The sequence below is a fragment of the Leopardus geoffroyi genome, chromosome B1 (genome assembly GCF_018350155.1).
Source record: "Leopardus geoffroyi isolate Oge1 chromosome B1, O.geoffroyi_Oge1_pat1.0, whole genome shotgun sequence".
NCBI lineage: Eukaryota > Metazoa > Chordata > Mammalia > Carnivora > Felidae > Leopardus > Leopardus geoffroyi.
The window spans coordinates 49,281,287-49,297,420 of NC_059327.1; the positions used below are offsets into that span (position 1 = coordinate 49,281,287).

The 16,134-nt window shown below is 40.7% G+C and overlaps 1 protein-coding gene across 1 annotated transcript in view; it reads left to right on the forward strand.

The window, feature by feature from the left end:
• Positions 1 to 15,198, forward strand: part of ELP3 (elongator acetyltransferase complex subunit 3) — a 98,093-nt gene extending 82,895 nt beyond the window's left edge. Inside the window, exon 15 of the mRNA XM_045461481.1 lies at positions 13,976 to 15,198. Coding sequence (XP_045317437.1) covers positions 13,976 to 14,052 — 77 coding nt within the window. The 3' untranslated portion in view covers positions 14,053 to 15,198. The remainder of the gene's footprint in view (positions 1 to 13,975) is intronic.
• The last annotated feature ends 936 nt before the right edge of the window (positions 15,199 to 16,134 follow it).

Consider the following 16,134-nt stretch of genomic DNA (forward strand, 5'->3'; position numbering starts at 1 on the left):
TGTGTGCTCTTTTGTAGTTTCTGTTTCATCCCTTTACAAAATTTATCTTGTAATAAATTATTCCCTAATGAAATGTACATTGTTAGGGTTCTGTATATTCCTCTATTTATTCCACTTCAGCATTCTAACAATTAAATGTTTTTTTAAATGTTTATTTATTGAGAGAGAGAGTGCAAACAGGGTAGGGCCAGAGAGAGAGGGAGAGAGAGAGAATCCCCAGAAGGCTCTGCACTGTCAGCACAGAGCCTGATGCCAGGCTCAAACTCACAAACCATGAGATCATGACCTGAGCCAAAATCAAGAGTTGGCCACTTACTTACCCAAGTGAGCCACTCAGGTGCCCCCATATTTCTTTTTTGGTGCATGTTCCAATAGGATTGTATTGTGGTGGTGGGTAATATCTTTCTGTTTAAAGATAATAGATAAAAACATAAAATATTGCTTTGCTACAAGAATTTGATTCTTAATCATTAGACTAGCAATGATGATATGGAATACTACTTTGCTAGATAAGAAATTAGCTAAATGTTTGCCAACTGGTGTGTGTATTACAGCTGGACTGTGGAGGCATCCTTGCATAGCTCCTCCCAGGACTCTGCATTCCCTGATTTGTTATTCATTCATTTGTAGAGGAATCAGGTACCAGATTATAGGACTTTGCATATCAAGTGCATTATACTCATCCCTCTCTCTGTATTTCATGACTATAGTAACTAATGCATGTTTTCCAAATATTCCTTAATAGGCCACTGGTGAGTGTCCACTGTTTGGATCTTATGGTGAGGTTTCCTAGGCAGAAGCTAGTGTTAGGAGTAGGTAGTAGCTTGTTGGCACATGAGGAACAGCATCTGACAAGTGCTGTTTCTCTTCCTAGGTCCGTGCTAGCAAGTGTCCTTGCATTTCAGAAATGTGCACATTAATGTCCCAGAGGACAGCCCTGCTAATGTTGACATGCTTAACATATGTATACTTTTTCTCCCCATTCTTGTTCCTCTTAGTTTATAGATATTGGGAATTACGAATGTACTTCTGCTTGGGAAGAGGAATAGTGCTATATCATGTGGCTTCTAATAATATTCCTGAGAGGTCTGGGTGCTTTGATATAAATGACTGCCTTTGTTGAAAAGTTAGACGCTTCATCGGCTTTTTTCTGAGGAAGGAAGCCTTCTCCAGAGTTGTCTAGTCTAGACTTCTCATCATCTGGTGTTTGTCACAATGTCTGATTTTAGTTTGTTGCAGTATTAACTCCTTATCAATGTAACTTTCATGTGATTAGTACTGTTCTTTTCTATAAATATTTGACATTGTTATAATCCACTCAATTTTTGATAAAACTTTCCTCTTTTAGATCTTAGAGGCAAGGATTTGGCAGATTCTTCCCCTTTGGGTGAACAGATTACTAAATAATTCTGGAAAACATTGATGCTGCCTTCCTTAGCAACCAAGATACTGTTTTTATAGAGCTTTTTAGTTTAAGCATTTCTAATTCCAGCAAGACATAACACAGGGAATTTCTTATTCTTTTTATCACATGGCTTGAACTGTTGTCTCTGACTCACATTTCTGAGACATTAACTGATGGATTTAGGGTTTTAGATTATGGCCATGGGATTATGTTTCCTTATGCCCCCTGCCCCCAATCCTCTACCTCCCTTAGCATCTAGTTGTCTGGTTTATCCACCATTTATGAATGAATCACTGTTGTTTGGTAAAGCAGTCCAGAAGCCCCAGATCTATATCCTATGTGCCCTGTTACCTCTTACTGCAAATCCTACTAATTAGTGATTGTTTTGGTTATCTCTTGTTGTATAACACATCACCCCAAAATTTAGTGGCTTAATACAACAGCCAATTTATTTTCTTAGTGATTCTGTGGGTCAGAAATTCAACTGGGCATAGAGAAGATGGCTCACTTCTGTTTCATGATGTCTAGGACCTTGGCTGGGATGGCTTAAATGGCCATCAGCTGTGACTAGGTTGGCTTGTCTGGAGTTTCAGTTCTAGCTGGTAATGGGTGCCCAGTTGAGACTGTCAGCATGAGCACTTGGTTCTTTTCCACCTCACTTGCATTTCGCATAGCATGAAGGCTAGGCTCTTAAAGGAAAGGAGCAAAGACTAGACTTAGAAGTCCCAGAACATCTTATATTCGTTATCTGTTGCTGTGTAATAAATAATCACAAAACTTAATGTCTGAAAACAAGCGGTCATCACACAATTCTTGTAAGTCAGAAATCTAGAAGTGACTTAGCGAGGTACCTCTGCCTCAAAGTATCTCATAAAACTCCAGTTAAGGTATCAGCTGGAGTTGTAATCATTTCAGGATTCAATTGAGGTTGAAAGATCCACTTCCAGGTTTACCGTGTGGTTTGACAGGCTTCAGTTCCTCATGGGCTGTTGGTCTTAGGGCCACAGTTCCTCACCATGCCATGTAGGCCTCTCCAAAGGGCTGCTCATCACGTGGCAGCTTGCTGCCCTCAGCAGAGTGGTCACAGAGACGGCCCCTTGAGATGGGAGCTACAGTCCTTATACCTACTCTTAGTAATAAGTCAACAAGTCCAGCCCACACTCAAGGGGAAGGGATTATGCAAGACTGAATACCAGTAGACAGGGCCTTTGGGAGTCCTCCTCTTAGAGACTGTCTACCACAATGTGACTTATGCCCCATTCTATTGGTTACCAGAGTCATTGGGCCAGCCCACATTTTAAAAGAGAGGAAATATATCCACTTTTAAAGAGAAGATCTGGTGGCGGCCACCTTTGCCTACTAAGTTAAATATGTTTTCATTAACTTGAGATTAAATTACCCAGTCCCTTTCTACAGAAAACTTCATTTAGCCTTCTCCCAGGATGGACTGTCTTTGGCCATATGTAGATTCAAGAGTTCTTGTCCCAAACCCAATATCAGGGTTTCATAGAGCCAGTCATGGCAGCACAGTTATACCTAACACTGTCCTAAGTAGACTTTGGCAGGCCCCCACAAGTAGCCCCTGCATCTGACCTTTTGTCTGCCATCTCTCTTCCATGAGGACATTTCTGTATTTCCCTTTATAAGCCTATCTAAATGTTTAATCCTTTAGATCTATGATATTGGCCACTTATCTTTCTTCAGGTTATAGAATATAGACCATCTTTGGGCTGGTTTCTCTCTAAAGATATCCTACCCTTATCCACATTCCTGCCCCCAAACAAACACCTGAAAATAGTTAATGGACCTTGAAGTCTTGTTTTCTCAATTTGGGAAGGTAGTAAATTGTATGTGACATAAAATTTGCCATTATAAACATTAAAAAAATTTTTTTTAATTTTTTTGGGGGGGCTACAAAAGCAGAAGGGGAGAGAGAGAGGGAGAGAGAATGAGAATGAATGAATCTTAAGCAGGCTCCATGCTCAGCACAGAGCCCAACATTGGGCTCAATCCCATGACCCTGGGATGGTGACCTGAGCCGAAATCAAGAGTTGGATGCTCGACCGAGCCATTCATGTGCCCCTGCCGTTATGACCATTTTTCAGTATACGTTTTGGGGCATTTGTTACAGTCACAACGTTATACAACCATCACCACTATTTCCAAAACATTTTCGTTACCCCAAACAGAGACTCTGTCCTCATTAAGCAGTATTCTCAATTCTCCCATCACCCCAGCCCCTGGTAACTTCTAATCTACTTTGTCTCTGTGAGGTGGAATCATACAGTATATGGCCTTTTGTGTCTGACTTATTTCCCTTAGCATAGTGTCTTCTAGGTTTATTCATACTATAACATTAAAAGATTATGCTTCCTTTACTAAGACTGAATAATATTCCACGTGTGTATGCTGTGTGCATGTGTGTGTGTGTATGAATATTTAATAGAAATCACAAGTAAAGCCATCTAGTTCTGGGCTTTTCTTTGTTGGAAGGTTTTTTATTACTGATTCAATCTCCTGACTTGTTGTAGGACCACATAGACCTGTTTCTTCTTGAGTCAATCTTTGTAGTTTGTGTTTCTAGGAATTTGTCCATTTTAACTAGGTTATCCAGTGTGTTAGTGTATACACACATCAATATTCTTCATGGTATTCTCTTATAACCCTTTTTATTTCTATAAATAAATTTCCCTTTCATTTCTAATTTTAGTAATTTCAGTCTTTTTTTCTTTATACTTTTTTCATACTTTAAGATTTCAGTCTTTTTAAATTTATTAAGTTTTCTTTTATGACCTGATTTATGATCTAAGCTGGAGAATGCTTCATGTCCCCTGTGGAAAATGCATATTCTGCTGTTGCTGAGTGATGTGTTCTGTATATGCCTGTTAGGTCTAATCAGTTTAAAGTGTTTTTCAAGTCCTCTATTTCCTTATTGATCTTCTGTCTTATTTTTCAAGCCATTATTGAAAATGTCTGTTGAAGTCTGCAATTCTTATTGTAGAACTATTTATTTCTCCCCTCAATTCTGTCCATTTTTGCTTCATATATTTTGGGGCTCTGTTGTTAGGTGTATGTGTGTTTATAATTGTTAAACCTTGATGAATTGAACATTTTGTCTCCTGTATCATATAGCAATTTTATTTTTAATTTTCTGAGGAGCCTCCATACTGTTTTCCATAATGGCTGCACCAATTTGCATTCCCAGCCAACAGTACACAAGGGATTCTCTTTTCTCCACATATTGCCAACACTTGTTCTTTTGTCTTCTTGATGATGGCCAGGCTAACAGGTATGAATGAGGTCATGTCATTGTGGTCTTGATTTGCATTTCCCTGATGAGTAGTGATGTTGAGCAACTCTTCATATACCTATTGGCCATGTGGATATCTTCTTTGGAAAAATGTCAGTTTAATTTCTCTGCCCATTTTTTTTTTTTCAACGTTTATTTATTTTTGGGACAGAGAGAGACAGAGCATGAACGGGGGAGGGGCAGAGAGAGAGGGAGACACAGAATCGGAAACAGGCTCCAGGCTCTGAGCCATCAGCCCAGAGCCCGACGCGGGGCTCAAACTCACGGACCGCGAGATCGTGACCTGGCTGAAGTCGGACGCTTAACCGACTGCGCCACCCAGGCGCCCCTCTGCCCATTTTTAATCAGATTGACTTTTGTTACTAAGTTGTAGGAGTTAAGTATATTAGATAAAATTCCTTATCCAATATATGAATTACAAATATGTTCTCCCATTCCGTAGGTTGTCTTTTCATTTTGTTGATTATTTCTTTTGCTGTATGGAAGCTTTTTAATTTGATACAGTCCCCTTTAGTGATTTTTCTTTTGTTGGTTGTGCTCCTTTAGTTCTTTGTTCATGGTTTCCTTTAGCTCCTGAGCATATTTAATACCGTTGATTCTGCCTGGTAATCCCAGTATCTAGGCTTCCTCAGGCACAGTTTCTGTCAAATTTTCTTTTTCCGATGAATGGCCTTATTTTCCTGGGTTTGTTTTTGTTGTTGATGTTGAGAACTGCACATTTGAATAATATAAAAGATTCTCCCCCTCTTCAGGGATTGCTCTTAAGGGCTGCAGTCATCCATTTGTGTAGTGACTTTTCCAAACTATTTTTGTAAAGTCAGTTCTTTGTTGCATGTGGACACTAAAGTTTCTGTCCTCTCTGCAATCAGCCTGTGACCTGACAGAGATTTTCTTAAATGTCTGTATCTTTAAAAATGGGGAAGCGTGCTGTATGTCTCTTCAAATCTTACAACAAACACCCAGCACAGAAAGGAGAGGCCAAAGCAAAGGCAGTAGTTCCTCCAGGAGCCTCCAAACCAAACAAAATACACAGCTAGCTGGCTTCAGCTAACTGCTGTAGGAATGGGGGAGAGTATGTGGTTTACATCTGCTACTCTCTTCTCAGAGTTCAGCAATTCCTTCATCAAGTGCCCCCCTCCCCCCCCACCCCGGTTGCTATAAGTGTCTTATCAATTTCTAGTGTCTCAAAATGGTTCGTTCTATTTTTTTCCAGTTTAATGGTTGTTTCAGTGGAGGGACTGATCTCTGGAGTTTCCTATTTGACCATTTGCTTTTTCAAAGTCAATTTTTTAAAAGACTATAAGGGATACCACTTCCTTCCAGGTTGCAGATGGCACAGTCTTTAACTTCTGCAGAGACACACTAATGATTTGGGACGTGAGCAAAGTAGTGGGAATGATCTGTGACATAGCAGATATTTTGCACTGATATGAACAGAGCCAGTCCAGTTTTGAATTAGAAGTTTGTGGGCTCTCCTAGGTCAGACACTGCGTGAGGGGAAAAAAATCTAAGAGCTGTAAGATAACCTACCACTGTCATCCTACTCTAAGTTACCACAGTAGGTTTCATTTAAATTCTGTGTAACTGCTATACAAGTTATCTACTTTTATCCTTTGTTCATTTTGTCTTCGCTATTACCTTGGTATAGCCATTTCAGAATGGATAGAGGAATTTTAGGCTGCTGGGTAGCAGGTTGGATCTTATACCTCTACTCAGATATTCTCTGTATCATCCAAGATGATGGAGAATAAGGTACTAATGTGCTTTATTAATGATTTGAAATAGTCAGCTGCTTTGAAGAGCTAAGATTACATGTGGGTAATTTTGTAAGTTTCTTTTTTTTTTTTTTTTTTTAAATAACATGGGGAAAAAACTCTCTTTCAAAGATTTAAGGTCATTGAGTTAACTGGTTCATTTTCAGACATTCAGAATAAAAACCTTTCCCAACTCTCCTACGTGGGCATTGTTGAAGAGTGAAATAGTGCCATCCAACTAAGCGATCAATGAGATGTAATAAAGTCTCATTTTAGTAGCAAATGAATGAAACTAATGAATACATTTGCCTTGTATTAACACTGCTAGGCACATACCAAGTACTCAATAAATAGTTGATTAATTGAACCCAAAAGTAATTAAAACAGTTTGTTTTTATTTCACTGATTTTTTTTAATGATTATGAATCATCATCTCAATCTTTTGTACCTACTCAGAAAAATCAGATTTAAGTTTCAAAGGGTTGATTTAACATATTTTCCTTTTTCAAGTTTGGCTTCAGGAATGTGATGTGGCTGAAGGTAGCTAAAGAGGCTGGTGACCAAAGCCAAATCACAGAATATTACTCTAAGCATGTGTCTGGATACTCTTTTTCCACCTTATCTCATTTGATCATATCACATCTGGCAAAGCGATGAAGCCAAAACATGTATTCTGCCTCCAAGGGTAGGAAAAAGGCCCCCACGATATAGGTGAATTTGGGTTGTGGGTTGCAGAACTTGGAGGATAAAACAAAACAGGCATTTGGACCACCCCCTGCCCTCCCCATCCCGAATGCTCTACTAACAATGCTAGTAGGTAGGGCACCCTGAGGACTGCTGCATATTGGTTCAAGTCCTGCTCATTCCCTAGCCCACCGGGCTTTGCAGACACACCCAAGCGATCAGGTTGAGAAGTCAGTTACTTGTACAGTCCACTGCATCTCTTCTCAAGGGCAGGAGCAGTGTTAACGCTGAGGCCTGTGACACAGTCTGCCTACGTCAGTCCAGGAGGCTGGCAGACGTCAGCTGTGAAATGTAATTGCTTGCTGTTGGCCGACTAACAAGAGGAAAGTTACTGTGAGGAGGACTGTTTGGAGCCCTGCTCAGCACCAAGGGGTGAGGGGAGCAGGGTGTGGCCCATACCCAGCCCCAGTGATGGCCTGTTCTCTTCCAAGCTGGCTAAGAGTGCTAATGCTTTTACCAGCCTGTTCTGCAGATGATAGAAATGCAGCAGGGGCATGGAGGTGGGGAAGCTGTCCAGAAACAAGAGGCACAAAGAAATACAAATGGGCGTATTTTTGCTTAGTTGTTTAAGAGGTTGGAGTTCAGACCCGCTGGAGGTCAGACTTCTTTCCCCAAAATACTTAAATCTTCCCAAAGGGTCCAGAAGTAGATTTTCCATCTCCGTGCTACTGCATGTTAGTGGAAACAAAGATAGGAGCCTGAAAATATACCTTTCTTTCAAAAAAGCACAAAGCCTGAATGCCTCTTCTCAAGTTGTAATGGTTTCTAAGGCCCATGCCCTGTATAAAGGCAGAAATAGCTCAGGGAGTCTGTATGCTCAGTTGGAATCATGACTGAGGAATGCTTAGTGTTACCCCAGTAAAGCTGTTCTTTTCAGCAGCTTAGGAAATCAGGGCACACTCTGTTGAACTTTGCACTTATCCAAGGGCTGTCCTGTGTTAGATGGAAGGAACTGCTTCTGTCTCACCTCTGCTGGTTATGGTGGACAGATAACAAGTGTAGCTGTTCTAGGATGCATTTTGACCAACAGTACACCTTCAGTCTGGTAATTAATGGTAAAGGAGATATCACCATCTTTATTTGAAAGAAGGCAATTAAAACATGCCTCCAGTGAACATGCTGAGCAGAACCAGAAGGAAACCAAATGTATTTTATGACTTCACATGAGTAGAAAGCTAGAAGCATTAGCAGTCTGGTGAATTAATTGATCATTGTTGAAGCTGGGTAATGGGTATATGGAAGTTCGATACATCACCTCTACTTTTACATATTCTCCATAATAAATTAAGTCCATGGAAAATGGCATCTACTTTGTGAAATTAGAAAATATAAAAAGCCAGAGCTATGTCTTTAAAATGTGGGGGCAACTTTGTAAGAGATAACAGTATAAATCAGAAAGCTGCCTCTAAATCTTTAACAAGGTAAGAAAGCTGGAACTAGATAAAGCCCTGCCCTTCATGCCTTTTACACTGAGTCATTTTCACTACCTGTCACCTAACATACAGGCAATTTTTTTTCTTTCTTTTTTCTTTTTAAAGACATCCCTCAGGGGCACATTTCTTTGTATGTATACAACATAATAACTGAATACAGTACAATAGTTGATTATATGCCAGACACTTCCTAATGATGGAAGTCATTGACTTCAAAGAGCTTACATTCTAGGAAGATAGACACGCAAGTCAAATGAAGCACAGCATGGCGACTGGAACAACAGGACTATAAGTAAGGGAAGCGGCTAGCATGGAGAGAGATGCTATGAATTCTAGCTTCTTTGTGGATAGGGGAAGTATATTCCGAGGTCTCCTGGTGGTGGGTTTGTCCAAGTTGAGGGTTCAGTGTGGAATGAGCCACTCATCCTATTCCTTCTACCTTATTTCCTAAATTCTCTGGACAAATTGAGTTCTTAAAACACATTGAGACATCTATAAAATGGAGTGCCCCTCTTGAGCCTTTTTCTTAATTGAGATATTACATGCAATAAAGTACATTTTAAGTGTACCACTTGATTAGTTTTTGCATGTGAATTATATTCCCATGTAACTATTAGATTAAGATGGAACTTTTTCAGCCCTCCAGGAGACTCTCCTTCCCTCTTTCAGTTCATACCATCTTCCAGATGTAACCAGTACTCTGACTTCTAGGACCATAAAATTAACTTTACCTGTGTCTGCACTTTGTGTTGATGGGATCTTTCATATGTGCTTTCTTTCATACATGTTAGGCCTTTTAGGTTCATCCATGTTCTTGCAGATAGCTATAGTTCCTTTTTCCATTCTGTGGGTGAAAATGTAATTTATCCATTCTACTACTGATAGATATTTGGGTTATTTCCTGTTTGGATATTATAAATAATGTCTTTTGTTGGATATAAGCATTCATTTCTCTCTTCACTCAGGAATATAATTGCTGGGTTATAGGATGTGCTTATGGAATGAGAGCTTTAGGAAATAGTACAAACAATAAAGTGGTTGTACCCCTCTGGGGGTTCTGAGCTGTCTTCCTGTATTCAGTGGGTGTGTGCTACTATCTGACCTATATTCTGTGTGTGTTTTCCTCTTGCTGTATCCCAAGCCACAATGTTGAGTAGAAGTAATGATTAGAATGTAGAGACAAGGTGAAATTGTATAAGATGGAATATCAGTAATCCTATTTTTTTTTTTTTTTAATTCTAGATAACATACAGTGCAATATTGGTTTCAGGAGAATTCAGTGATTCATTACTTACATACAACACCCAGTGCTCATCACAACAAGTGCATTCCTTAATACCCATCACCCAGCTAGCTCATCCCCAACCACCTCCCTCTGTCACCCCTCAGTTTTTTCCCTATCATTAGGAGTCTCTTGTGGTTTCTCAGTAATCCTTGAATTAAAAGGGAAATTGTCCAGTGACCTGTCATCACATGATATAGTACTGTTACAGTCTTCCATTGTGTCAGCTTCAATTCAATTTTCTAAACACTTGAAAACTTTCAAAGGAGATAGGAAACAAAACATGGTGGGAAAGTCCTATTCCTAAGTAGCAAATGTTTGGGCTAAAGAACTAGGCTAGACTTGAAAGAGCTAACAGTACTTTGGGTTTTTGGTTTGTTTTGTTTTTTGGGTTTTTTTTTAATTTTTTTATAGAATTTATTGTCAGATTGGTTTCCATACAACACCCAGTGCTCATCCCAACAGGTGCCCTCCTCAGTGTCCATCACCCACTTTCCCCTTAAACCCTCATCAAACCCTCAGTTCTCAGTATTTAAGAGTCTCTATTTCATGCACAATACTCAGCGCTAGGAATACAAAGTAAAGAAAAAGGTAAAAGGAACTCGTACAACTTAGGGAGGCCAACAGTGGCACAGTCCACCATGGGGAGTTCTGGGGGGCAGAACACTGTAAAGAAAACCGCGGTTGTTTTCATTCACATTACACATGATACTCTGAATACCTATGCTACTGACACCGGATGTAGGGTGTTTCCACACATCAAGCAATTCTGCCACACCAGCTGTGTGTCCTGTAATTTAACTCCATTCTGACACTATCTACCTGGAGACAGCGTCAGATCCCACAGGTTAAGGGCTCGGGCCCACAAGAATGTCCTCACTTCAAATGCCAATTGCAAGTCCAGGTTGTTATCAGTGCTTCTGACCTATAAATGGAGGTTTCCACCACCCCCTTCTTAGGTTCGATTAGTTTGCTAGAGGGAACAAGCATAAGCAAAGACCTGGAAGCTAGAAAAAGAGCCAGACATGTGCAGAGAACTTAAAAAAATTTAAAATTCACCAAGCTGTAGCAAGAGATAAAGCTAGAAATGTAGTTGGGTACCAGATTGTAAACAGCTTTAAAAGAATAATAACAGCCAATGTTTCTGAGGAATTGGCTTTTTTCAGACCCTGCACTAATCACATTCCATAGACTATCTCATTTAATACTCAACATCCTGAAAACTTAAGTACATTATTACAGAGGATAAAATAAAGATTCAGGGTTCTCTTTTTTTGCTGGGTCTCTGTCTGGTTTGGGAATCAAAGTAATGCTGGCTTCATACAATGAGTCTGGAAGTTTTCCTTCCCTTTCTATTTTTTGGAACAGCTTGAGAAGGATAGGTATTATCTCTGCTTTAAATGTCTGGTAGAATTCCCCAGGGAAGCCATCTGGTCCCGGACTCTTATTTGTTGGGAGATTTTTGATAACTGATTCAATTTCTTCTCTGGTTATGGGTCTGTTCAAGTTTTCTATTTCTTCCTGTTTGAGTTTTGGAAGTGTGTGCGTGCTTAGGAATTTGTCCATTTCTTCCAGGTTGTCCAGTTTGTTGGCATATAATTTTTCATAGTATTCCCTGATAATTGCTTGTATTTCTGAGGGATTGGTTGTAATAATTCCATTTTGATTCGTGACTTTATCTATTTGGGTCCTCTCCCTTTTCTTTTTGAGAAGCGTGGCTAGAGGTTTACCAATTTTGTTCATTTTTTCAAAAAACCAACTCTTGGTTTCATTGATCTGCTCTACTGTTTTTTTAGATTCGATATTGTTTATTTCTGCTCTGATCTTTATTATAATTTCTCTTCTTCTGGGTTTGGGGTGTCTTTGCTTTCTGCTTCTATTTCCTTTAGGTGTGCTGTTAGATTTTGTATTTGGGATATTTCATGTTTCTTGAGATAGGCCTGGATTGCAATGTATTTTCCTCTCAGGACTGCCTTTGCTGCATCCCAAAGCGTTTGGATTGTTGTATTTTCATTTTCATTTGTTTCCATATATTTTTAAATTTCTCCTCTAATTGCCTGGTTGGCCCATTCATTCTTTAGTAGGATGTTCTTTAACTTCCATGCTTTTGGGGGGTTTCCAGACTTTTTCCTGTGGTTGATTTCAAGTTTCATAGCATTGTGATCTGAAAGTGTGCATGGTATGATCTCAATTCTTGTATACTTATGAAGGGCTGTTTTGTGACCCAGTGTGTGATCTATCTTGGAGAATGTTCCATGTGCACTCGAGAAGAAAGTATATTCCGTTGCTTTGGGATGCAGAGTTCTAAATATATCTGTCAAGTCCATCTGATCCAATGTATCATTCAGGGCCCTTGTTTCTTTATTGATTCTCTGTCTAGATCATCTAGCCATTGCTGTAAGTGCACTCCTCATCAGAGAAATACAAAACAAAACCACACTGAGATATCACCTCACGCTGGTCAGAGTGGCTAAAATGAACAAATCAGGAGACTATAGATGCTGGAGAGGATGTGGAGAAACGGGAACCCTCTTGCACTGTTGATGGGAATGCAAACTGGTGCAGACACTCTGGAAAACAGCATGGAGATTCCTCAAAAAATTAAAAATAGATCTACTCTATGACCCAGCAATAGCGCTGCTAGAAATTGACCCAAGGGATACAGGAGTGCTGATGCATAGGGGCACATGTGCCCCAATGTTTACAGCAGCACTTTTCGACAATAGCCAAATTATGGAAAGAGCCTAAATGTCCATCAACTGATGAATGGATAAAGAAGATGTGGTTTATATATACAATGGAATACTACTTGGCAAGGAGAAAGAATGAAATATAGCCTTTTGTAGCAACGTGGATGGAACTGGAGAGTATTATGCTAAGTGAGATAAGTCAGGCAGAGAAAGACAGATACTATATGTTTTTACTCATATGTGGATCCTGAGAAACTTAACAGAAGACCAGAGGGAAGGGGAGAAAAAAGTTACAGAGAGGGAAGGAGGCAAACCATAAGAGACTCTTAAATACTGAGAACAAACTGAGGGTTGCTGGGGAGTGGGAGAGGGGAAAGTGGGTGATGGGCATTGAGGAGGGCACCTGTTGAGATGAGCACTGGGTGTTGTATGGAAATCAATTTGACAATAAATTATATGGAAAAAAAAAAAAAAAGAAGTTCAGGGAAATTAAGTAACTGACCCAGGCCACAGACCTATAAAATGGGTCCAGGTCTTAAACCCAGATCAAACTGATCCAGAGCCCGTCCCCTCCTAACCACTCCAGTAGACACTACCTTATAAGCCATGCATTTATCCTCCTGTGAGCTCTCAGCATCTTCTGTGGGACAGTATTTTATTTAGAGGGATCACTTAGGATAGTGTTTCTCAAACTTAATATGTAGATCCCTTTTAAAAAAAGAAAGTTCATAGATCTTTAGTATTGCCTTAAATCAGCTAATGTTGCTTAAATGCATGCAAACTTAAAACAGGTATGAACTTCTGGTACTTACACTGTTCATACATGAAAGAAATATGCCAGTTAAACAAAACTTTAATAAAATGCAAATTAAGTAGCATTAATTTAATGTGACCAATGTTCTGTTGAAATTGTCGCTCACGATGAGGGCGTGTTGCACTGACACTAAAGCACAGCTTCTTTTCGTTCGGTGTCCCTTCCCTCTCTAGGCTCTGTGGAGACCCCATTTTCCCCCGTCTCCCCTCTCTTTCACCTTCCGGGGAACTGTGATACTGTTTGGTTCCATTTAGAATGTGGACAGGTCACACTTAAATCCACCTCCTCCCATGGTGTGCCAACAGGACTGAAATACACAGGCTCTAAAATACAAAGTGTCTATAGTTTAATACAGCCTATATTCAAAATGATAAAAATGTTCCAAACTTGTTAAAATGAGGTTCGATCTGGACTGGAATTTGGTCTGTGAATATGAGGGGGGTGGGGGTGGAGCTGAGAGAGGAGCATCTGCTGGCCTTTGAGGGTTTTTACAGGAGTTTACGCTTAATACTCTTCTTTCTTTGGTTTTCTGCTGCCTCACAGGGGTCGGCACCAGGAATTATTACAGAAAGATTGGCTACAGACTACAAGGGCCGTACATGGTAAAGACGCTGAAATAATGGCCACACCGGCCCACCTTGATGCAGTGTCCTCCCTGGCAGAAAATAAAGATTCAAGATACCTTGACTACTCATCAGAGAAGCCGAGCAAAACAAATGGACCTACCCTGCCTCCCTGGCAAGGAGCTTCACCCTCATCCTGCAGCTGCGGAGACTGGAAACTGCATTCAGGGCCAGGCCAGGCGCCTGCCGACCAAGCCCACCAAGCCCCTGGTGCCCAGAGCTGCTGCGTGTTCTTGAGTCATGTATCCAGTTTCTAAAGTCTGCATGAAGCCTGCAGTTGATCTACCATGACTCATGCACAGTGACGAAAGCAAATTAATCAACTCATTTGGACACCATAATTCATGAAGTAAAGCTAGCTATTGTCATTTGAGGAGTAAACTTGGGAGTAGGTTATTTATATACTGTAGGGACAAAAAGGCTGGAACATGAAAACTGTCAGGCTTTGATCTCTGGCCTTTATATACATTCTGGCACAAGAAAATGAGCTCTTGTTTTAATGGAAATAATTCTGATTCCCATGCTGATGTTTGAAATAACAGTGTGATGAGGAGAGAGGAATTGAAGTTGTAGGTTTGTGTGTGAAGCTTGAAACCAGCCTTTCTCATGTGGGGGTCTCCCATCTACTCTGGGCCCTTACAAACCCCCTTTATTTTGCACTTTTTTTTGTCTGTGCTCCCCCTACTCTAGACAACTGCAGAACAGCGTGGGCAGCAGTATTTGGTTTCCCCTCCTGTGTGTCCTGAGCAGGCAGAGTCTGACATGCACATGCCTGAGCTTGTGTGGCCCTAAGGTTCGTTTCCACAGAAGCGGTTTCCTGCATTATGATTCTTTAAGAGGGACTTTGGCTTGTTTTAAATGAAAAAAGATAAGAGTTCAACTCCTATCAAAGCAAAAAAGTGGAAAATCCACTTTCTGCATTTGGCCCAAATCCAAAAATAGGAAAAAGATTGGCTTTTTCAAAGGTTTGTATTCAAGAACTCCTCTTTGTAACTTCCAGGTAATCTGCAGAAGAGACTCAGCCTGGAGAGGGCCAATTCTTAAGAGCATGGCTTAAACCTGTGCCCCCTGGCTTCTGTGGCATTTTACAAAGGTTTATTAAATGGAATTGATTCCCCTGAAAAATAAAATCTTCAACATATAGAGAAGACTCATGTAAGGTTTTTTCCCCTCTCCCTGTTACACATATAGTGACATTTGCTATGAATTTGCCGGTTTGGGTTTCCAATCTGCGATGCTATTTATTTCCTCCTTCGTGCTGTTTGCCTTTTCATCCCACTGCCACAGGGCAGATGACACAGGCTCTCTTGGGGGCTTGTGGAGCTACAGAGGCTTTCCGGGAGTGTAGTCTAGGGGATTTAGCTACTTCTCAATTATCCTTGTTTCTCCTTTAAAAACAAAACTATCAAACTAACAGCACATGCGCCACACTAGCTGTTAGCACACACCACTGGGGATGACAGAATGGAGAGCGTGCTGACCCAGGCTCGCCTCTGTCCGCAGTGTGACCCTGGCTTACACAAGAGTTTCTGGGCCTCCATTTTCTCATCCTCAAGGTCCTACTTACCTAAATGGATCAAAATGTGTAATGTACAAACAGATCCTTTGTAAAAATGTAAACTTATTCTAAAATGATAATTTAGAGCCAGATTTTAAAACAAATTGCCTAGGAACTTGCCTCTTGCCGAAAGTGGATATCAGCCAATGTTCCATCTGGATTTTCATCTCGGGGCTCGGAAGAATACCTCTATGCAGCACGTCCTCAGCCACCTTCGGAATGAGTCTCCTAAGTTTGTGTGAAAGCTGCAGAACTTTCAAATCTGCACAGGGAGCGTTGGGGTGGCAGTCGGGGGCTCCTGCAAAACTCCTGCAGCCTCTCTGCCACTAGAAACTTCAACTGCTCTTCTGACTGCCAAGGGCTTTTCTAGGTATGTGTGTGGTGCTTGGCACAACCACGGCCTGGCCCCCCTCGGAGATACGTGCTCCCCAGTCCCATGGGCCAATTCCTAAGACGGATCAAGGAAGTGGGATCCTGCCAGCCTCAGCACGGAACCTTTAAAGCTGCAGCCTGTGGGGCGC